The following is a 25,379-nucleotide window of genomic DNA, read 5'->3' on the forward strand; positions in this document are numbered from 1 at the left end:
TCGCTTCGCCAGTCTGTTCGTGGGTGTGGGTATCTGGCTGATGATTGGCCGAAGTGGGTTTTCAGGCTTGTGGGTCTTGACATTTCCATATGCATACCCAGGCTTGTATTCCCCAATACTCTTTGGCAGGTGGCAGGTTTGACAATAATCCAAAGGAATTTGTTGACTGTGGTGAACACTCCAGTGAGAAGTGGCACTCCAGGGGAGGCTTAATGACTCAAGTGACACTCCAGGGAAGGTTTAATGACTCAAGTGACACTCCAGGGAAGGTTTAATGACACAAGTGACACTCCAGGGAAGGTTTAATGACACAAGTGGCACTCCAGGGAAGGTTTAAAGACTCAAGTAACACTCCAGGGGAGGCTTAAACCCTCAAGTGACACTCCAGGGCAGGTTTAAAGACTCAAGTGACACTCCAGGGCAGGTTTAAAGACTCAAGTAACACTCCAGGGCAGGTTTAAAGACTCAAGTAACACTCCAGGGCAGGTTTAAAGACACAAGTGACACTCCAGGGCAGGTTTAAAGACTCAAGTAACACTCCAGGGGAGGCTTAAACCCTCAAGTGACACTCCAGGGCAGGTTTAAAGACTCAAGTAACACTCCAGGGCAGGTTTAAAGACTCAAGTGACACTCCAGGGCAGGTTTAAAGACTCAAGTGACACTCCAGGGCAGGTTTAAAGACTCAAGTGACACTCCAGGGCAGGTTTAAAGACTCAAGTAACACTCCAGGGCAGGTTTAAAGACTCAAGTAACACTCCAGGGCAGGTTTAAAGACTCAAGTAACACTCCAGGGGAGGTTTAAAGACTCAAGTAACACTCCAGGGCAGGTTTAAACCCTCAAGTAACACTCCAGGGCAGGTTTAAACCCTCAAGTAACACTCCAGGGCAGGTTTAAACCCTCAAGTAACACTCCAGGGCAGGTTTAAACCCTCAAGTAACACTCCAGGGCAGGTTTAAACCCTCAGTTAGATACCAAGACTCATAAAGTCTCCTCTGTTGTGGTGTCGTCGCCTCATTAGCAGAAAACCGCAGCACTCCTTTTCTCTGTGTCTGGGTTCGAGGCTCAGAGGATGCAAGTGAACGAAAAAAAAATATATATAATAAATATTTTGAATCATTAAAAAGTTAATTCGTCTCTATGATATGATGATATATAGATGTATTAGTTTTTTAAACATTTTTTTTTAATTTTTGCGAGAATTTATAAAATTTTAATATTTGAAACTCAATATACTTTTTCATTAAGAACAAATCTTCCCAGTAATCAGTAGGGACAAATTGGGTGATCTTAGTGTGAAAATTGGGACGAAATGGGATGAAAACAGACAAACATATAAGAATGTCAAACCATAAATTATGGTTTTTTTTTAGCAGAGTTTTTCACAACAAATTTTCAAGGGCACAATTTCTTCAATATTACTCATACCCAACAATATTAATCATGTCCAACAATATTACTCATACCCAACAATATTAATCATGTCCAACAATATTACTCATACCCAACAATATTAATCATGTCCAACAATATTACTCATACCCAACAATATTAATCATGTCCAACAATATTACTCATACCCAACAATATTAATCATGTCCAACAATATTACTCATACCCAACAATATTAATCATGTCCAACAATATTACTCATACCCAACAATATTAATCATGTCCAACAATATTACTCATACCCAACAATATTAATCATGTCCAACAATATTACTCATACACAACAATATTAATCATGTCCAACAATATTACTCATACCCAACAATATTACTCGTACCCAACAATATTACTCATACCCAACAATATTAATCATGTCCAACAATATTACTCGTACCCAACAATATTACTCATACCCAACAATATTACTCATACCCAACAATATTACTCATACCCAACAATATTACTCATACCCAACAATATTACTCATACCCAACAATATTACTCATACCCAACAATATTACTCATACCCAACAATATTACTCATACCCAACAATATTACTCATACCCAACAATATTACTCATACCCAACAATATTACTCATACCCAACAATATTAATCATGTCCAACAATATTACTCATACCCAACAATATTACTCGTACCCAACAATATTACTCATACCCAACAATATTAATCATGTCCAACAATATTACTCGTACCCAACAATATTACTCATACCCAACAATATTAATCATGTCCAACAATATTACTCGTACCCAACAATATTACTCATACCCAACAATATTACTCATACCCAACAATATTACTCATACCCAACAATATTACTCATACCCAACAATATTACTCATACCCAACAATATTACTCATACCCAACAATATTACTCATACCCAACAATATTACTCATACCCAACAATATTAATCATGTCCAACAATATTACTCATACCCAACAATATTACTCGTACCCAACAATATTACTCATACCCAACAATATTAATCATGTCCAACAATATTACTCGTACCCAACAATATTACTCATACCCAACAATATTAATCATGTCCAACAATATTACTCGTACCCAACAATATTACTCATACCCAACAATATTACTCATACCCAACAATATTACTCATACCCAACAATATTACTCATACCCAACAATATTACTCATACCCAACAATATTACTCATACCCAACAATATTACTCATACCCAACAATATTACTCATACCCAACAATATTAATCATGTCCAACAATATTACTCATACCCAACAATATTACTCGTACCCAACAATATTACTCATACCCAACAATATTAATCATGTCCAACAATATTACTCGTACCCAACAATATTACTCATACCCAACAATATTAATCATGTCCAACAATATTACTCATACCCAACAATATTACTCATACCCAACAATATTACTCATACCCAACAATATTACTCATACCCAACAATATTACTCATACCCAACAATATTACTCATACCCAACAATATTACTCATACCCAACAATATTACTCATACCCAACAATATTACTCATACCCAACAATATTACTCATACCCAACAATATTACTCATACCCAACAATATTACTCATACCCAACAATATTACTCATACCCAACAATATTACTCATACCCAACAATATTACTCATACCCAACAATATTACTCATACCCAACAATATTACTCATACCCAACAATATTACTCATACCCAACAATATTACTCATACCCAACAATATTACTCATACCCAACAATATTACTCATACCCAACAATATTACTCATACCCAACAATATTACTCATACCCAACAATATTACTCATACCCAACAATATTACTCATACCCAACAATATTACTCATACCCAACAATATTACTCATACCGATGTGGGAAATTTTGTATGTTTTTAATACCTCTGCTTAGATTTGTCTATTGAGAATTCATTTAAATGCAATATACTAATTATAATTTGTTCCATATTAACATGTATAAAGGAATATCCAGCAACTGTATTGTGATGAAAATGTAAAGGCAATTTTTTTAATTGATGATTTTTTCTTAAATTGACCTTAAAAACTTAAAATAATTATTAATGTTTTATACAAAACAAGAATGATTTTTTTTATCATGTCCCAGCTCCTTGTCGTCATATTCCAGTTCGTTGTCCTCATATCCCAGCTCCTTGTTCACATATCCCAGCTCCTTGTTCACATATCCCAGCTCCTTGTTCACATATCCCAGCTCCTTGTTCTCATAGCCCAGCTCCTTGTCCTCATATCTCAGCTCCTTGTCCTCATATCCCAGCTCTTTGTCGTCATATCCTAGCTCGTTGTAGACATATCCCACCTCCTTGTCCTCATATCCCAGCTCCTTGTCCTCATATTCCAGCCTCTTGTCCTCACATCAAAGCTGCCTGTACTCATCTCCCAGCTCTTTATCCTCATATCCCAGCTCCTACCCTTCATATACCAGCTCCTTGCCCTAATATTCCAGCTTCTTGTCCTCATATCTCAGATCCTTGTCCTCATATCCCAGCTCCTTGTCCTCATATCCCAGCTCCATGTCCTCATATCTTAGCTCCTTGTCCTCATATCCCAGCTCCTTGTTGTCACATCCCAGCTCCTTGTCCTCATATCCCAGCTCTTTGTCCTCATATCCTAGGTCCTTGTAGACATATCCCAGCTCCTTGTCCTCATATCCCAGCTCCCTGTCCGCATGTCCCAGCTCCTTGTCCTCATATCCCAGCTCCTTGTCCTCATATCCCAGCTCCTTGTCCTCATATCCTAGCTCCTTGTCCTCACATCCCAGCTCCCTGTCCACATGTCCCAGCACCTTGTCCTCATATCCTAGATCATTGTAGTCAAATCCCAGCTCCTTGTCCTCATATCCCAGCTCTTTGTCCTCATATCCCAATTCTTTGTCCTCATATCCCAGCTCTTTATCCTCATATCCCAGCTCTTTATCCTCATATCCCAGCTTCTTGTCCTCATATCCCAGCTCCCTGTCCTCATGTCCCACCTCCTTGTCCTCATATCCTAGCTCCTTGTAGTCATATCCCAGCTCCTTGTCCTCATATACCAGCTCTTTATCCTCATATCCCAGCTCCTTGTCCTCATATTTCAATTTTCTGTCCTCATATCCCAGCTCCCTGTCATCATATCCCAGCTCCTTGTCTTCATATCCCAGCTCCTTGTCTTCATATCCCAGCTCCTTGTCCTCATATTCCAGCTCCTTGTCCTCATATTCCAGCTTCATGTCCTCACATCAAAGCTCCTTGTCCTCATATCCCAGCTCTTTATCCTCATATCCCAGCTCCTTGTCCTAATATTCCAGCTTCTTGTCCTCATATCCCAGCTCCCTGTCCTCATATCCCAGCTCCTTGTCTTCATATCCCAGCTCCTTGTCCTCATATCCAAGCTCCTTGTCCTCATATCCCAGCACCTTGTCCTCATATCTCAGCTCCTTTTCCTCATATCCCTGCTCCTTGTTGTCATATCCCAGCTCCTTGTCCTCATATCCCAGCTCCTTGTCCTCATATCCTAGCTCCTTGTAGACATATCCCAGTTCCTTGTCCTCATATCCCAGCTCTTTGTCCTCATATTCCAGCTCCTTGCCCACATATCCCAGCTCTTGTCCCCATATCCCAGCTCTTTGTTCTCATATCCCAGCTCCTTGTCCTCATATCCCAGCTGCTAGTCTCTAATATCCCAGCTCTGTCCCCTTGACCTGTATGTACCGTACTTGTATAGCATGGTACCAGTATCTGCGGGTACCTACTCCAGTACCGTGCACAGTCTGTGTGTGTGTGTGGCGTGGTGTACCGTCCACTGTACCTTTGTGTGTGTGTGACGTGGTGTGCCGTCCACTGTACCTGTGTGTGGGACGTGATGTACCGTCCACTGTACCTGTGTGTGGGACGTGATGTACCGTCCACTGTACCTGTGTGTGGGACGTGATGTACCGTCCACTGTACCTGTGTGTGTGTGACGTGGTGTACCGTCCACTGTACCTGTGTGTGTGTGACGTGGTGTACCGTCCACTGTACCTGTGTGTGTGTGACGTGGTGTACCGTCCACTGTACCTGTGTGTGTGACGTGATGTACCGTCCACTGTACCTGTGTGTGGGACGTGATGTACCGTCCACTGTACCTGTGTATGGGACGTGGTGTAACGTCCACTGTACCTATGTGTGTGACGTGGTGTACCGTCCACTGTACCTGTGTGTGTGACGTGATGTACCGTCCACTGTACCTGTGTGTGTGTGTGTGTGTGGCGTGGTGTACCGTCCACTGTACCTGTGTGTGGGACGTAATGTACCGTCCACTGTACCTGTGTGTGGGACGTGATGTACCGTCCACTGTACCTGTGTGTGTGTGTGTGTGGCGTGGTGTACCGTCCACTGTACCTTTGTGTGTGTGTGACGTGGTGTACCGTCCACTGTACCTGTGTGTGGGACGTGATGTACCGTCCACTGTACCTGTGTGTGTGTGTGTGTGTGGCGTGGTGTACCGTCCACTGTACCTGTGTGTGGGACGTAATGTACCGTCCACTGTACCTGTGTGTGGGACGTGATGTACCGTCCACTGTACCTGTGTGTGTGTGTGTGTGTGGCGTGGTGTACCGTCCACTGTACCTTTGTGTGTGTGTGACGTGGTGTACCGTCCACTGTACCTGTGTGTGGGACGTGATGTACCGTCCACTGTACCTGTGTGTGTGGCGTGATGTACCGTCCACTGTACCTGTGTGTGTGGCGTGATGTACCGTCCACTGTACCTGTGTGTGTGACGTGATGTACCGTCCACTGTACCTGTGTGTGTGACGTGGTGTACCGTCCACTGTACCTGTGTGTGTGACGTGGTGTACCGTCCACTGTACCTGTGTGTGTGACGTGGTGTACCGTCCACTGTACCTGTGTGTGTGACGTGGTGTACCGTCCACTGTACCTGTGTGTGTGACGTGGTGTACCGTCCACTGTACCTGTGTGTGTGACGTTGTGTACCGTCTACTGTACCTGTGTTTCTGTGGCGTGGTGTACCGTCCACTGTACCTGTCTGTGTGACGAGGTGTACCGTCCACTGTACCTGTGTGCGTGTGACGTGGTGTACCGTCCACTGCACCTGTGTGTGTGACGTGGTGTACCGTCCACTGTACCTGTGTGTGTGACGTTGTGTACCGTCTACTGTACCTGTGTTTCTGTGGCGTGGTGTACCGTCCGCTGTACCTGTGTTTGTGACGTGGTGTACCGTCCACTGTACCTGTGTGTGTGTGTGTGGTGTACCGTCAACTGTACCTGTGTGCGTGTGACGTGGTGTACCGTCCACTGTATCTGTGTGTGTGACGTTGTGTACCGTCTACTGTACCTGTGTTTCTGTGGCGTGGTGTACCGTCCACTGTAACTGTGTGTGTGACGTGGTGTACCGTCCACTGAACCTGTGTGTGTGACGTGGTGTACCGTACTTGCAGAGGGCGGCAGCGTGGTACAGTTCGTGGCCAGGACGCACCAGGACTACGGTACACTGCAGTGTTGGGCCCAGAACCTGGTTGGCAGGATGACGGTACCTTGCCTCTTCCACGTCGTACCTGCAGGTACGTGGGTGTAGGTGGGTCCCCAGGGAGGCAGGTACGTGGGTGTTGGTGGGTCCCCAGGGTGGCAGGTACGTGGGTGTAGGTGGGTCCTCAGGGAGGCAGGTACGTGGGTGTAGGTGGGTCCCCAGGGAGGCAGGTACGTGGGTGTAGGTGGGTCCCTTGGGAGTCAGGTACGTGGGTGTAGGTGGGTCCCTAGAGAGGCAGGTACGTGGGTGTAGGTGGGTCCCCAGGGTGGCAGGTACGTGGGTGTAGGTGGGTCCCCAGGGAGGCAGGTACGTGGGTGTAGGTGGGTCCTCAGAGAGGCAGTTACGTGGGTGTTGGTGGGTCCCCAGGGAGGCAGGTACGTGGGTGTAGGTGGGTGGTAAGGGAGGCAGGTACATGGGTGTAGGTGGGTCCCCAGGGAGGCGGGTACGTGGGTGTAGGTGGGTCCCCAGGGTGGCAGGTACGTGGGTGTAGGTGGGTCCCTAGGGTGGCAGGTACGTGGGTGTAGGTGGGTCCCCAGGGAGGCATTTACGTGGGTGTAGGTGGGTCCTCAGAGAGGCAGTTACGTGGGTGTACGTGGGTCCCCAGGGAGGCGGGTACGTGGGTGTAGGTGGGTCTCCAGGGAGGCGGGTACGTGGGTGTAGGTGGGTCCGCAGGGTGGCAGGTACGTGGGTGTAGGTGGGTGGTAAGGGAGGCAGGTACATGGGTGTAGGTGGGTCCCTAGAGAGGCAGGTACGTGGGTGTAGGTTGCTCCTCGGGGAGGCAGGTACGTGGGTGTTGGTGGGTCCCTAGAGAGGCAGGTACGTGGGTGTAGGTGGCTCCTCAGGGTGGCAGGTACGTGGGTGTAGGTGGGTGGTAAGGGAGGCAGGTACGTGGGCATAGGTGGGTGGTAAGGGAGGCAGGTACGTGGGTGTAGATGGGTCTCCAGGGAGGCAGGTACGTGGGTGTAGGTGGGTCCTCAGGGTGGCAGGTACGTGGGTGTAGGTGGGTCCCCAGGGAGGCAGGTACGTGGGTGTTGGTGGGTCCCCAGGGAGGCAGGTACGTGGGTGTAGGTGGGTGGTAAGAGAGGCAGGTCAGTGGGTGTAGGTGGGTGGTAAGGGAGGCAGGTACATGGGTGTAGGTGGGTGTTAAGGGAGGCAGGTGAGTGGGTGTAGGTGGGAGGTAAGGGAGGCAGGTCAGTGGGTGTAGGTGGGTGGCAAGAGAAGCAGGTCCAAGGGTATAGGTGGGTGTTAAGGGAGGCAGGTCCAAGGGTGTAGGTGGGTGTTAAGGGAGGCAGGTCCAAGGGTGTAAGTGGGTGTTAAGGAAGGCAGGTCCAAGGGTGTAAGTGGGTGGTAAGGGTGGCAGGTCAGTGGGTGTAAGTGGGTGGTAGGGGTGGCAGGTCAGTGGGTGTAGGTGGATGGTAGGGGAGGCAGGTCAGTGGGTATAGGTGGGTGGTAGGGGAGGCAGGTCAGTGGGTGTAGGTGGGTGGTAGGGGAGGCAGGTCAGTGGGTGTAGGTGGGTGGTAGGGGAGGCAGGTCAGTGGGTGTAGGTGGGTGGTAGGGGAGGCAGGTCAGTGTGTGTAGGTGGGTTGTACGTGATGCAGATCAGTGGGTATAGGTGGGTTGCAAGGAAGGCAGGTCAGTGGGTATAGGTGGGTTGCAAGGAAGGCAGGTCAGTGGGTATAGGTGGGTTGCAAGGAAGGCAGGTCAGTGGGTGTAGGTGGGTGGTAAGGGAGGCAGGTCAATGGGTGTAGGTGGGTGGTAGGGGAGGCAGGTCAGTGGGGTCAAGGGATATCAACAGCAGTAATATCAAAAGCAGCAACACCGACAACAACAAAATCAACAACAAATGTCATCTTCATTTACAACAAAAACAACAATTGGAATTAAACCCTCTTCAGCAATATTAGCACTATCAAGAAACAATTACACTAGCACAGTGTAATTGTAATTACACAATTACAATTACACAGTGACATCAACAGTAGAAAGAACGCCAACAGTTGATAAAACAACAGTAGCAACAACAACAACAACGGTTGCAATAACATCAGTTGCAACAACAACTGTTGCAACAACATCAGTTGCAACAACAACAACAACAACGGTTGCAACAACAGCAAACAAATAACAACAGTTGAAACAACAACAACAATAACATTAGCAACAACATCAACGGTAGCAACACAAACTTCAACAGTAGCAACAATAACAACAACAAAATCAACAGTAGTAACAACAACAAAATCAACAGTAACAACAACAACAGTAGCAAAAAACAACAACACATAATAGGCATCCTTCAGTCTCGGGAGACTATGGAGTTGCGCCCTGGTTGTCCATCCTGGAGCAGCGTCTGGTGTGACTGATGAGGCCAATCCCAGAGTGGCAGTCCATCCCACACCGAGCACAAACGAAGTCAGGTTCTGGTCTGTCTTCCTGGCTACCGGCTTTCCTTCTCTGTCTCTTTGCCTCCGATTCCTTGGCAAGTGACTCCTCGAACTTGGAGAGACCTCTTTGAACAGACTGCCTCCAGCCTGAACGGTCTGCAGCCAGTGTCTGCCATATAGCAAGATCGACGTCCATGGCTTTCAGGTCCCTCTTGTATACGTCTTTGTACCGTAGCTGGGGCTTGCCTGTTGGACGCTTTCCCTGCCTCAGATCTCCATACAGGAGATCCTTGGGGATCCTGCTGTCGCCCATACGCACCACGTGCCCGAGCCAGCGCATCAGTCTCTGTTTCAGCATTGTGTACATGCTGGTGATTCTTGTTCTCCACAGGACGCTGTTGTTTGTCACCTTGTCCTGACAGGTGATGTCCAAGATGTGTCGAAGGCAGCGCATGTGCTAGGCATTCAGCTGTCTTTCCAGACGGGCGCGGAGTGTCCAAGACTCACTGCCATAAAGGAGAGTGCTCAGGACACAGGCTCTGTAAACCTGGATCTTTGTATACTCAGTTAGCCTATTGTTGGCCCACACTCTCTTTGTCAGTCTGGACATGGTAGTAGATGCCTTACCGATGCGTTTGTTAGCTCCGTATCAAGAGAGAGGGAGTCAGAGATTGTGGAGCCCAGGTACACGAAGTCGTGAACGACTTCCAGCTTGGAATCGGAGATGCCGATGTCAGGTGGGGAGTCCACTCCTTGTCCCATGACCTGTGGTTTGTTCAGGCTGATGGCGAGTCCGAAAGCCTGACAGGCCTCGCTGAAGCGGGTTATGAGCCGCCACAGTAATTGTCGCAGTCGACCCTGTCACCTATATTCTAATACAGCGTGACAATGTTGGCGTCCCTCATGTCTTGTGGCAGCTCTCCTTCTTCCCAACAGAGGCAGAGGATTTCTGCCAGTTGCAACAATATCATTGTTGCAACTATCGGATTGTAGTTTGTATAATATATATAACATTGTATAATATTGTTGAACAGTTGCAACAGTGACATCAACAGTTGCAGCAATCAACAACAAGAACAGTAACATATAATAGAGCAACAAGAACAGTAACATATAATAGAGCAACAAGAACATTAACAACAAGGCTAAGTTAGCGCTCATAAACAAAGACAGTAGCAAGAACAGCAGCCCCTCACTCGTGCCCCTGGTCGTCCCCTCCCCTACAGGTCGTCCGGAGCAGCCAGTAGGCTGTGCAGTGATCAACAAGACCTACGACTCCCTGGCAGTAGGCTGCCAGCCTGGCTTTGACGGGGGACTGCAACAAACCTTCGTGGCCAAGGTGAGGGAGAGAGACAATGATTATATATATATATATATATATATATATATATATATATATATATATATATATATATATATATATATATATATATATATATATATATATATATATATATATATATATATATATATGTCGTACCTAGTAGCCAGAATGCACTTCTCAGCCTACTATGCAAGGCCCGATTTGCCTAATAAGCCAAGTTTTCCTGAAATAATATATTTTCTCAAATTTTTTTTATGAAAAGATAAAGCTACCCATTTCATTATGTATAAGGTCAATTTTTTTTTTAAAGAGTTAAAAGTAACGTAGATATATGACCGAACCTAACCAACCCTACCTAACCTAACCTAACCTAACCTATCTTTATAGGTTAGGTTAGGTTAGGTAGCCGAAAAAGTTAGGTTAGGTTAGGGTAGGTAGGTTAGGTAGTCGAAAAAGCATTAATTCATGAAAACTTGGCTTATTAGGCAAATCGGGCCTTGCATAGTAAGCTGAGAAGTGCGTTCTGGCTACTAGGTACGACATATATATATATATATATATATATATATATATATATATATATATATATATATATATATATATATATATATATATATATATAATATAATATAATATAATGTTGTACCTAGTAGCCAGAACGCAATACTGAGCCTAATATGCAAGGCCCGGTTTGCATAATAAGCCAAGTTTTTCTGAATTTATATTTTTTTCTAATTTGTTTTCTTATGAAATGATAAAGCTATCCATTTCACTATGTATGAGTTAATTTTTTTTAGTTAGAGTTAAAACTAATGTAGATATATAACCAAACCTAACCATCCCTACCTAACCTAACCTAATCAATCTCAACCTAACCTAAACTAACATAACTAGGTCAATAATTTATGTTTTTAATATAATATAATAATATTTTTTTCAAATAAACCAATTGGATTTTTTATATATATATATATATATATATATATATATATATATATATATATATATATATATATATATATATATATATATATATATAAAGAAAATCACTCTGCCTATTAGGCAAATCGAGCCTTGCATAATAGGCCGAGAAATGCATTCTGGCTACTAGGAACGACATTATATATATATATATATATATATATATATATATATATATATATATATATATATATATATATATATATATATATATATAAATATATATATATATATATATATATATATATATATATATACATATATATATATATATATATATATATATATATATATATATATATATATATATATATAAATATATATATTAGTATATTTTGGTAGCAGTCTTTCCTGTAGACATATATTATTAAATATGACCAAAAAAGTAAGATTAATAATTCAAACACAAATTTTCTCAATCTTTCTTATATTTCTTTTCACTGTTGATGGTAACTGAAAAATCAATTCACCAAAATTCATTTATATTTCTAGTCTGACGCGACACTTGGACGCGTTTCGTAAAACTTATTACATTTTCAAAGACTTTAGTTTACACACACACAACTATAACTGAACAGAGTTTAAACAGCTTCGATTTTATACCTGCATTTGGGTGAGGTGATATGTTACAACAGTTTTGGATGAGGTGAAAACAAACTTTCAACACAAGACAGAACACAAAACAATGGGTATAATATTTTGTAAGTTAAAGTGAAGAATGGAAGTAACTGCAAAGGGCCTATTGGCCCATATTTCTTGATGCTTCTATATTGGTGCGGAGTCTTGAAGTGGGTAGAATATAGTTGTGCATTAATTGGCTGTTGATTGCTTGTGTCGACTTCTGATTATATATATAGTTTCATGATTATATATACATCTTGATAATCAAGAAACTAACAACGTTATATGGAGGACCTATAGCAATTCCACGACCAAGAGACGGCTTCCTGAACCTTGCAGGAATCAACCTCACTGAGGACCAAGTTACTCTCCTAAATCTGGGTATAAACTGTCACGTTATGTCCAGACCAAGTAAGATGGCCCGGAAAGTGGAGTTGGAGATCCTGTTGGACGACATATTCGACCTCGAGACACAAAAAAAGGTCACCACCAAAGACACTTTACAAGCAGCACTTCTTGCGGAAGGAGGAAAGACTCGACGCAATTACAGAAGCACCATACTGTCCCCCGAGCTCAAAGCGGCAGCTAAGAGCCTTAGTGAGAACAAGGATATAGTCGTCAGGAGAGGTGACAAGTCGCCAATATACGTCATTCTTAAAGAAGACGAATAAATAGCGAAAATGAACCTCATTCTCTCTGACCAAACTAAATTCTAACGGGTAACGAAGGACACTACAACCGAATTGAAGGCAAAGGTCAACAAATTGATCGAAACTGTGAATGCCAAGAAATCCGGACTCCACCTTCCAAAGATTATTGGGGAATATAAACCTGGATACGCATATGGAAATGTCAAGACACATAAGCCTGGAAACCCACTTCGGCCAATCATCAGCCAGATACCCACACCCACGTACAGACGAAGCGACTCAACGGCTTGCTGACTCCATATGTCCCATGCACCTTCAGCCTGAAGTCTCCAAAGGAATTTTTTGACTTACTGAGGGGAACACGGGCCACGGGAATAGGAGCCTCGTTGGACGTAGAATGACTGTTTACCAACGTACCTGTGGATGAAACAATTGGGATGATAGTGGACAGAGTGTATCGTGATCCAGCCTGTACTCCTCTTGACATACCAGAACACATTCTAAGGAAACTACTCCAAGCTTGTACTAAAGAGTAGTACAAGCTTATACATAGCTTATAGCTTATACATGAGCCCGGATGGGCACATGTATAAGCAAGTAGATGGGGTCGCCATGGGTTCTCCCCTAGGTGTCCTGTTTGCGAACTTCTACATGGGTACCATCGAACAAAAGTTCTTAGTCGACATGAACTTGAAACCGGCCATATACTGCAGGTATGTTGACGACATTTTTACACAGGTACCTGATATCAGACATCTGCAGGAGCTGACGGAGGCATTTGAGCGGAATTCTGTGTTGCGTTTCATTTACGAGATGGAGAAGGATGGGAAGCTGCGCTTTCTAGATGTAACAGTCATGGAAAGGAGCGGAGGTTTCCACACTGCACTCTACACAAAGGAAACAAACATAGGAATGTGCCTCAATGCCAACAGTGACTGCCCAGACAGGTACAAGAGGAGTGTCATTAACGCTTATGTCGACCGTGCTCTCAGCCACAGCTCAGGATGGAAGCAAGTCGATGAAGAACTCTGTAGGGTAAGGCAGGTCCTAGTCAACAACGGCTTCTCCAATGGTTTCGTTGAAGACATCATAAGAAGGAAGGTGAAACGGCATGCAACCTCTGAAGAGACCACTAACACAACACCTATACCCCCTATTAGACTATTTTACAGGAACTTCTTTTCCACAGCTCATAAAACGGAGGAAAGGGTCCTGAAAGATATTGTTAATAGAAACGTTATCCCTACAGACAAAAATCAGAAGATACAATTGACGATCTACTATAAAACCAAGAAAACGGCCAACCTACTCATGAGAAACTCTCCAGACACAAAGCAGAACGCTTTAAAAGAGACCAATGTCGTCTATGCCTTCAAATGCCCACTTGGGGACTGCAAGCCTCAAAAAATTCAGTATATAGGCAAGACAACAACATCTCTTTCCAGGCGATTAACGATGCATAAGCAACAGGGCTCCATTAAGGAATATATAATCTCTTCCCACAACCAGACCATCACCAGAGAAGTCTTAACAAAAAACACGGAAATCATGGATAGATACAGCGATAGCAGGCGGCTTGATATCTGCGAGGCACTACACATTAAGAAGTAGACACCAGCAAGCCAATTAATGCACAACTATATTCTACCCACTTCAAGATTCCGCACCAATATAGAAGCATCAAGAAATATGGGCCAATAGGCCCTTTGCAGTTACTTCCATTCTTCCCTTTAACTTGCAAAATATTATACCCATTGTTTCGTGTTCTGTCTTGTGTTGAAAGTATGTTTTCACCTCATCCAAAACTGTTGTAACATATCACCTCACCCAAATGCAGATATAAAATCGAAGCTGTTTAAACTCTGTTCAGTTATAGTTGTGTGTGTGTAAACTAGAATCTTTGAAAATGTAATAAGTTTTACGAAACACGTTCAAGTGTCGCGTCAGACTAGGAATGAAAACGAATTTTGGAGAAATGATTTTTCAGTTACCATCAACAGTGAAAAGAAATATAAGAAAGATTGAGAAAATTCGTGTTAGAATTATTAATCTTACTTTTTCGGTCATATTTAATAATATATATATATATATATATATATATATATATATATATATATATATATATATATATATATATATATATATATATATATATATATATATATATATATATATATATATATATATATATAATCATTTGTCTGTGCATAAATTACACAGAATGTTACTGACGAGACAAAGCTTATTGAATGACTGTACAAATCACATATATATCATGTCTTACACCCCAGTGTAAAGGTGCTAAACCCCAAGATGTGTCCCGCTTTCAGGTGTTCGAGTCGGTGACAGGTCGAGGTCAACTGAACGTGACCTCTAAGGGCCCCAAGTTCACCCTCCAGGGCCTGACCCCGGGCCTCGACTACATCATCCAGGTGGTCGCCAGGAACCCCTTGGGCAGCTCCGATCCCGTCAGACTCGAAGCATTCACCTACAAGATGGCGGAAAACAGAATGCGTATGTTAGAGAATATTTATATTAGAGAATGTGTGTGTTAGAGAATGTTTGTTAGAGAATGATTATGTTAGAGAATGTTTATGTTAGAGAATACGTGTGTTAGAGAATGTTTATGTTAGAGAATGATTATGTTAGAGAATGCGTATGTTGCAGAATGTTTATGTTAGAGAATGATTATGTTAGAGAATGCGTATGTTAGAGAATGCGTGTGTTAGAGAATGTTTATGTTAGAGAATGATTATGTTAAAGAATGCGTATGTTAGAGAATGTTTATGTTAGAGAATGATTATGTTAGAGAATGCGAGTGTTAGAGAATGTTTATTTTAGAGAATGTTTATGTTAGAGAATGATTATGTTAAAGAATGCGTATGTTAGAGAATGTTTATGTTAGAGAATGTTTATGTTAGAGAATGCGTGTGTTAGAGAATGTTTATGTTAGAAAATGATTATGTTAGAGAATGCGTGTGTTAGAGAATGTTTATTTTAGAGAATGCGTATGTTAAAGAATGTTTATGTTAGAGAATGCGTATGTTAAAGAATGTTTATGTTAGAGAATGCGTACGTTTAGAGAACGGGGTCTGGTGGTGCAAGTGTGGGGGAGGGGACGCGATTGTGTTAATGTGCTGGTTGATTGTTGGCGATGAGATTGTTAAGTCTAGCACCAATAGTCAACAATTGATACTTGTTGAATGTTGGTGCTCTGGCCTTCATTGATTGTTCTAGAATTTTAAGGTACTAAGATCCTCATTGATTGTTTTAAAGTGCCCAGTTGTCTACTGATTGTTTGTGCTTAGGTGATTGTTGGAACTTGTTAATTCCTGATGCCAGTAAATTGCATGTGTTAAGATGCCCAATATTCGAATTAACAATTAGTTGCTTGTTGGTACTTGTTGATTGTTGACTATGTTTTTTTATTTGCTGTGTGTTGATAGTGCGTGTTGATTGTTGGTGCTTTGATTGTTAATCCTTGTTGCTTATTGGTGCATGTTGATCATTGGTGCGTGTTGATTGTTGGTTGTTGATTGTTGGTGCTGTTAATTGCTAGTGCTTGTTGATTCTTCATTCTCGATAATTGTATGTGTTAAGGTGATTGTTGGGCGATGGTGCCTTTTGATTATTAATATTTCTGATTGTTGGTACTTGTTACATGTTGGTTCTTGTTGATTGTTAGTTCAAGCTGATAGTTTTTACTGTTGTTTTTGGTACTAAAGTGTTTATTGATTGTTGGTGGCAATGGGCTAATTGATTGTTGGAGTTAAGTGGCTTTTTTGTAATTATTAAAATGCTTGTTCAGTGTTAATTATAAGGTGCTTTTTAATTGTATATACTGATTGTTTGTTGATGCTTAGGTGGTTGTTGAATGTATTACGATGTTGATTGTTGGTGCAAGTATGCTTGTTGATTGTCAGTGCTAAGGTTCTTGTTAATTGGTCGCTAAGGTGATTGTTGGTGGTAGGGAGAGTGTTAATTGTTTGTGCTAGGATTATTGTTGCAGCTAATGGGGCTTGATGATTGTTGGTGCAAAGAGTTTTGTTGATTATAAATATCTATTAATTGTTGATGCCGTTTGTTTGGTGATGCCAATATGGATATTAATTATGTAATGCTTGTTGATTGTGATTGTTGTTGGCAAGATGCTTAATGATTGTTTTTGCTAAGGTGCTTGCTAGTTGTTGATTGTCATTTACTCAGTGTTGGATTTTAGTTGTTTGTTGACTGTTGGTGTTAAGGTGATTGTTGATGCTAATTGATTGTTGGTGTCTGCAAACTGCTGGTCCTACGATGTTTGTTGATTGTTGGGAACTGTTGAATGCTTGTGCTTACGTGATTGTTGATAGTTGATTCGTGTTGATTGTTTGGGCCTCTTGATGGATGATGCTTGTTGATTGATGGTGCTAAAGTACATATTAATTGTTGATGCCCCTTGATTAATGGTGTTAAGGGGCTCTTTATTGTTGGTGCTAAAGTGATTGTTGATTGCTAAGCGAGTTTTTTTAGTGCCAATTTGCCTGTAGTAACATTAAATGTTACTGATTGTTCTTTTGGTAAGTGGGTGTGCCTGTTGATTGTTGAGAATCAAGAACTTATTGATTAATGGTAATCAAAAACTTATTGATTGTTAATACTTGTTGATTATTGGTGATGGTTGATTGTTGGCACTTGTTAAATTGTTGGTGCTAAGGTGTTTATTGATTGTTGGTGCAAATTTGATTGTTAGTTGTTGGTGCTCAGGGGTTTACTGATTGTTAATACTGATTAATTTTTGGGTATTCATTATTGGTAATACTTCAGTGTTGGTGATTGTTGGTGGTGATTGTTGTTGGTTGTTTATGCTAAGGTATTTACTGATTGTTGGTGATAAGGTGCACTATAATTATTGATGTTAATTTGATTGTTTAAATTAATGTTCTTTTTATATATTGATTGTGTATCATAGGTGGTAAGATGGTTGTTGATTGTTAGTTGGTTAGTTGAAGTTCGGGTCCTTTGTGATTGTTATTGATTTTGATTATTGGTGTTAAAGTACTTTCCGATTGTTGGTACTAAGGTGCTTGTTAATTGTTGGTACTAAGGTGCTTGTTAATTGTTGGTACTAAGGTGCTTGTTAATTGTTGGTACTAAGGTGCTTGTTAATTGTTGGTACTAAGGTGCTTGTTAATTGTTGGTACTAAGGTGCTTGTTAATTGTTGGTACTAAGGTGCTTGTTAATTGTTGGTACTAAGGTGCTTGTTAATTGTTGGTACTAAGGTGCTTGTTAATTGTTGGTACTAAGGTGCTTGTTAATTGTTGGTACTAAGATGCTTGTTAATTGTTGGTACTAAGGTGCATGTTGATTGTTGTAACTAAGGTGCTTGTTAATTGTTGCAACTAAGGTGCTTGTTGATTGTTGCAACTAAGGTGCTTGTTGATTGTTGCAACTAAGGTGCTTGTTGATTGTTGCAACTAAGGTGCTTGTTGATTGTTGCAACTAAGGTGCTTGTTGATTGTTGCAACTAAGGTGCTTGTTGATTGTTGCAACTAAGGTACTTGTTGATTGAGGATATTTTAAAATTTTGCTTGAAGCTGAAAGATGATTGGTTGGATATACTGAACTTCTTAATTGCTAGTGGTTTTTAATGTTACCATTGTTGTTGCTGAAGTGATTTTTTTATTTTTTGGAGCTTGTTGATTGTTGGTACTTGTAAGTAATAATTGGTAGTTGATGTTTATGGATAGTACCTGGTTGATTACCTGGTTGATGGGGTTCTGGGAGTTCGTCTACTCCCCAAGCCCGGCCCGAGGCCAGGCTCGACTTGTGAGAGTTTGGACCACCAGGCTGTTGCTTGGAGCGGCCCGCAGGGCCACGTACCCACCACAGCCCGGTTGGTCCGGCACTCCTTGGAGGAATAAATCTAGTTTCCTCTTGAAAATGTCCACAGAAGTACAGAAGTAATTATTGATTGTTGGTGATAAGGTAACTTTTAGTTCGAATGTTCTTGATGATTGTTTTTGCAAGCAATATTTCATTTAGATTGTGTAAAGGTAATTGCTGGTTCTTTGGTAATTGTTTATTGTCAGTACTGTGATAATTGTAGAGATTGTGTGAATTATTGAGAATTTTTTTGCTCAAGTGATTAATGAGATTATTGATGGTGTGTTTATTAGTGAACTAATTGTTGTGATTGTCTATGAAATGGTGTCGCTACGATTGTACTGGATATGTTAATTGAAATAATTGTTGGAACTTGGGCTCTAACAACAGCACCACTAACTACCCAACTAGTAACGACCCAACAACTAACCACCTAACGAAGGACACTAACAACACCACCACTAACCACTAACCACCCACCACTAACCACTAACCACAGGTGACGAGCAGGTGGACGAGAGTGGACCGGGAGGCCCCGTGACAGGAGCGCTGATGGTGGGTGTGGTGGTGGTGATTGTGGTGGTGTTGGTGGTGCTGGCGGCGGGACGCTGCGTGTGGAGGAGACGCAACCACCACCATCGTCACCAACACTCCTCATCCTCCTCCTCCTCCAACAGGAGCACGCGGGGGTACGCGCCCCCGCACAAGCCGGGCTCCAGGCTCTCAGGTACGTCCCAGTGTTGGAGACTGTGTCTTGAACCTAACCTAACCTAACCTAACCTAACCTAACCTAACCTAACCAATTAGTATGAATTAAATCCTATGGACTCTGTATGCACTAAACCAACTACCAGATAACCTACAATACAACTCCTTATATGTACTCTGAAGTGTCTTGAGGTTATCTTGAGGTTATCTTGAGATGATTTCGGGGCTTTAGTGTCCCCGCGGCCCGGTCCTCGACTAGGCCTCCACCCCCAGGAAGCAGCCCGTGACAGCTGACTAACTCCCAGGTACCTATTTTACTGCTAGGTAACAAGGGCATAGGGTGAAAGAAACTTTGCCCATTGTTTCTCGCCGGCGCGGAACCTCATACTCTCTGACCAAACAAAATTCCAAAGGGTAACGAAGGACACTACAGCCGAATTGAAAGCAAAGGTCAACAGACTAATCGAAACTGTGAACGCCAAGAAATCAGGACTCCACCTGCCAAAGATTATTGGGGAATATAAACCTGGATATGCGTATGGAAATGTCAAGACACAAGCCTTGAAACACACTTCGGCCAATCATTAGCCAGATACCCACACCCACGTACAGACTAGCGAAGCGACTGAACGGCCTGCTGACTCCTTATGTCCCTTGCGCCTTCAGCCTGAAGTCGCCAAAGGAATTTGTTGACTTACTGCGGGGCACACGGGCCACAGGAATAAGAGCCTCGTTGGACGTAGAATCGCTGTTCACTAACGTACCAGTGGACGAGACAATCGGGATGATAGCCGACAGAGTGTATCGTGATCCAGCCTGTACTCCTCTTGACATACCAGAAAATATCCTAAGGAAACTACTCCAAGCTTGTACTAAAGAGGCACCCTTCTTGAGCCCGGATGGGCACATGTATAAGCAAGTAGATGGGGTCGCCATGGGTTCTCCCCTAGGTGTCCTGTTTGCAAACTTCTACATGGGTACCATCGAGCAAAAAGTCTTAGTCGACATGAACATGAAACCAGCCATATACTGCAGGTATGTTGACGACATTTTTACACAGGTACCTGATGTCAGACATCTGCAGGAGTTGAAGGAGGCATTTGAGCGGAGTTCCGTGCTGCGTTTCACTTACGAGATGGAAAAGGATGGGAAGCTGCCCTTTCTAGATGTAACAGTCATGGAAAAGAGCGGAGGTTTCCACACTGCAGTCTACACTAAGGAAACGAACATAGGAATGTGCCTAAATGGCAAAAGCGACTGCCCAGATAGGTACAAGAGGAGTGTTGTTAACGCATATGTCGACCGTGCTCTCAGCCACAGCTCAGAATGGAAGCAAGTCGACGAAGAACTCTGTAGGGTAAGGCAGGTCCTAGTCAACAACGGCTTCTCCAATGGTTTCGTCGAAGACATCATAAGAAGGAAAGTGAAACGCCATGCAACCTTTGAAGAGACAACCAACACAACACCTATACCCCCTATTAGACTATTTTACAGGAACTTCTTTTCCACAGCTCATAAAATGGAGGAAAGGGTCCTGAAAGATATTGTTAATAGAAACGTTATCCCTACAGACAAAAATCAGAGGATACAACTGACGATTTACTATAAAACCAGAAAAACGGCCAGCCTACTCATGAGAAACTCTCCATACACAAAACAGAACGCTTTAAAAGAGACTAACGTCGTCTATGCCTTCAAATGCCCTCTTGGGGACTGTAAGCTCCAAAAAACCCAGTATATAGGCAAGACAACAACATCTCTTTCTAGGCGTTTAACGATGCATAAGAAACAGGGCTCCATTAAGGAACATATAATCTCTTCCCACAACCAAACCATCGCCAGAGAAATCCTAGTAAACAACACAGAAATCATCGATAGATACAGCGATAGCAGGCGGCTTGACGTTTGCGAGGCATTACACATCAAGAAGTCAACACCAGCAATCAACAGCCAATTAATGCACAACTATATTTTACCCACCTCAAGACTCCGCTCCAATATAGAAGCATCAAGAAATATGGACCAATAGCCTTTCTACAATCACTTCTATTCAATACCCATTGTTTCATGTTTTGGCTTGTGTTGATGAAATTAATACCCTATTAATAATCTTGTTCTGTCTTGTGTTGATGAAATTAATACCTTATTAAATACCACCTCACCCCATCCACCTCACTCAAATGTAGATATAAACAAAATCGGAGATGTTCTATTCTATTCAGTAAGTTCTATTCAGTTGTGTATATGTAAACTAAAGTCTTTAAAAATGTAATAAGTTTTACGAAACGCGCTCAAGTGTCGCGTCAGATTAGAAATAAAAATGAATTTTGGAGAATTGATTTTTGATTTACCTCCAACAGTGAAAAGAAATGTACGAAAGATTGAGAAAAATCGTGTTAGAATTATTAATCTTACTTTTTCGGTCATATTTAATAATATATATATATATATATATATATATATATATATATATATATATATATATATATATATATATAATATAAAACTCCTCACCCTCACAGCCAATATGCAACAAAAGGTCCCAAGACAATATGCAACAAATAGGATCATTCAAGCGACACAAATTAGGAAATAACATGATACTAACGTTTCAGATTTCAGAGCTTATAACTCATAGTTTTGTCATGTTTTGTCCTCATATCACTAATGAGCCCAGGTCACTAACTTAAGGCTCCCTTCAATGGATTAGTTGGCTATATCTAAGTAGCTCTAACATGCAAAAATAATCGAAATTTCGGCGCCGTCTGATGGCCAACCATATCACAATATATTGTTCCTACCTGTTGAGTATGTAGATATGATCGTAATTAATGTTGAAATGAAAAAATATTTAATTGCACAGGAAATGTTTTATCGATTTTTAAAGAATCACAAAAATAGAGTCAGGCTCGTGCTCTATCCGCCCCTACTTTCTGAAATGTAAACAAGCAGTGAGCTTCACATTAGCCTGCTCGTGCTGTAGCTTCCCCTACTTTCTGAAATGTAAACAAGCAGCAAGCTACACTCTAGCCTGCTCGTGCTGTAGCTTCCCCTACTTTCTGAAATGTAAACAAGCAGCAAGCTACACTCTAGCCTGCTCGTGCTGTAGCTTCCCCTACTTTCTGAAATGTAAACAAGCAGCAAGCTACACTCTGGCCTGTTCGTGCTGTAGCTGCCCCTACTTTCTGGTAGGGTAGCCAGCTCCTATTTTATGATTAATATTATGTGTCAAGACAATTATTTTAAGATAATGTTTGTTTATTGGTATATTGGTGATATAAAGATGATTAAGTATTATCTTACTATGATTTAATTCTTCATTAAGAATGAGAAGTGACGTCACAAGGGATCATTATATGGTGAGCAAGCAGGCTGTTGTGGATGGATAACACATGGGTTGATATTTTGAGCTATAACGCCACACGAGGCCTCAGCCCTACGTGACCTCAGTTGTGTGGGCTGTAAATGTATAATGTACAATGTATGATGTTGGATGAGCTACATAAATACATATTTTACTCGTTTGACATATATTAGTATGATAGAATTTTCCACAGCTGGGTTAGGTTAAGTAAGGTAAGGTTAAGATATAGTAAAGTTTAAATAATCCCTAGGCTAGGTTAAGTCAGGTTAGGTTAGGTTAAGTAATCCCTAGGCTAGGTTAAGTTAGGTTAGGTTAGGTTAAGTAATCCCTAGGCTAGGTTAAGTTAGGTTAGGTTAGGTTAAGTAATCCCTAGGCTAGGTTAAGTTAGGTTAGGTTAGATTAGGTTAAGTAATCCCTAGGCTAGATTAAGTTAGGTTAGGTTAAGTAATCCCTAGGCTAGATTAAGTTAGGTTAGGTTAAGTAATCCCTAGGCTAGATTAAGTTAGGTTAGGTTAAGTAATCCCTAGGCTAGATTAAGTTAGGTTAGGTTAAGTAATCCCTAGGCTAGATTAAGTTAGGTTAGGTTAAGTAATCCCTAGGCTAGGTTAAGTTAGGTTAGGTTATGTTTGGTTAGGTTAAGTAATCCCTAGGCTAGGTTATGTTAAGTTAGGTTAAGTAATCCCTAGGCTAGGTTAAGTTAAGTTAGGTTAAGAAATCCCTGGGTTAGGTTAAGTTGTAAGTGTGTGTGTGTGTGTGTGTGTGTGTGTGTGTGTGTGTGTGTGTGTGTGTGTGTGTGTGTGTGTGTGTGTGTGTGTGTGTGTGTGTGTGTGTGTCAAGTTATCCTCATACTCCTGATGATTATAGAGGCTCAGGTGTCGGTGACGGTGAAGAGCGACTCCCAGGAAGTCACTGCCAGTATCGTCACTATCAACGACACCTCCTTGTTGTAGCGGCGGCCTCGACCACCCTCCTACTGTGTAAACCCGGCCAAAAGTTTCCCAGTGAGTTGGTTTACCTCTCTCACTCTGGGGTAGACGACCCCTCGCACAGTTCCTCTCGCACTCTGGGGGTAGACGACCCCTTGCACAGTTCCTCTCGCACTCTGGGGGTAGACGACCCCTTGCACAGTTCCTCTCGCACTCTGGGGGTAGACGACCCCTTGCACAGTTCCTCTCGCACTCTGGGGGTAGACGACCCCTTGCACAGTGCGTCTCTCACTCTGGGGGTAGACGACCCCTTGCACAGTACGTCTCGCACTCTGGGGTAGACGACCTCGTGCACAGTACGTCTCTCACTCTGGGGGTAGACGACCCCTTGCACAGTACGTCTCGCACTCTGGGGGTAGACGACCCCTTGCACAGTACGTCTCTCACTTTGGGGGTTGACGACTCCTTGCACAGTATGTCTCGTACTCTGGGGGTAGACGACCCCTTGCACAGTACGTCTCTCACTCTGGGGGTAGACGACCCCTTGCACAGTACCTCTCGCACTCTGGAGCGAGTGAAAGAGGTACTCTGACACTTGCTCCAGTTCTAAGCACTCCACAGCAAACACTGGATAATAAATAATGCAGACTAAGCATAGAGTTACTGTAGATGCTGGTTAACTTAACCATCACTCACACTACATCACAGAGCCTCTCACAGCACACCCCACACATCACAGAGCCTCACACAGCACACCCCACACATCACAGAGCCTCACACAGCACACCCCACACATCACAGAGCCTCACACAGCACACCCCACACATCACAGAGCCTCTCACAGCACACCCCACACATCACAGAGCCTCACACAGCACACCCCACACATCAAAGAGCCTCACACAGCACACCCCACACATCACAGAGCCTCTCACAGCACATCCCACACATCACAGAGCCTCACACAGCACACCCCACACATCACAGAGCCTCTCACAGCACACCCCACACATCACAGAGCCTCACACAGCACACCCCACACATCACAGAGCCTCACACAGCACACCCCACACATCACAGAGCGTCACACAGCACACCCCACACATCACAGAGCCTCTCACAGCACACCCCACACATCACAGAGCCTCTCACAGCACACCCCACACATCACAGAGCCTCTCACAGCACTCGCATTTTCTACATTATATTTGTTATATACATTTTAGCTCCTTTATATAAAATACATTTATATTTCATAAATACATTTTTATTGTATTTAAATGCTCCTCTAAATACATTAATATCCTGTATTTAACCTGTGTAAAATAAACTGTATCTTATATGACTCACACTGTCTCCACCACACACACAGTCACCACCACACACTGTTTCCACCACACACTGTCTCCACCACACACACAGTCACCACCACACACTCTACTGGGGAATTAGCTGTAAGCAAGAACGTCGATAACCTTACCCACCGAAGAAATTATAAATGAGCTAATCATTACAGAGTAC

At 42.5% G+C, this 25,379-nt stretch overlaps 1 protein-coding gene across 1 annotated transcript in view; it reads left to right on the plus strand.

The window, feature by feature from the left end:
- The window catches only part of LOC123747480 (nephrin), a gene marked incomplete in the record, with an annotated part of 541,340 nt that overhangs the window by 488,664 nt on the left and 27,297 nt on the right, over positions 1–25,379 (plus strand). The window contains 4 exon segments of the mRNA XM_069339956.1: positions 6,946–7,068; positions 10,645–10,757; positions 15,325–15,508; positions 19,360–19,587. Of these exon segments, the coding sequence (XP_069196057.1) occupies positions 6,946–7,068; positions 10,645–10,757; positions 15,325–15,508; positions 19,360–19,587 (648 nt within the window).

The sequence above is a fragment of the Procambarus clarkii genome, chromosome 5 (assembly GCF_040958095.1).
Source record: "Procambarus clarkii isolate CNS0578487 chromosome 5, FALCON_Pclarkii_2.0, whole genome shotgun sequence".
Taxonomy (NCBI): domain Eukaryota; kingdom Metazoa; phylum Arthropoda; class Malacostraca; order Decapoda; family Cambaridae; genus Procambarus; species Procambarus clarkii.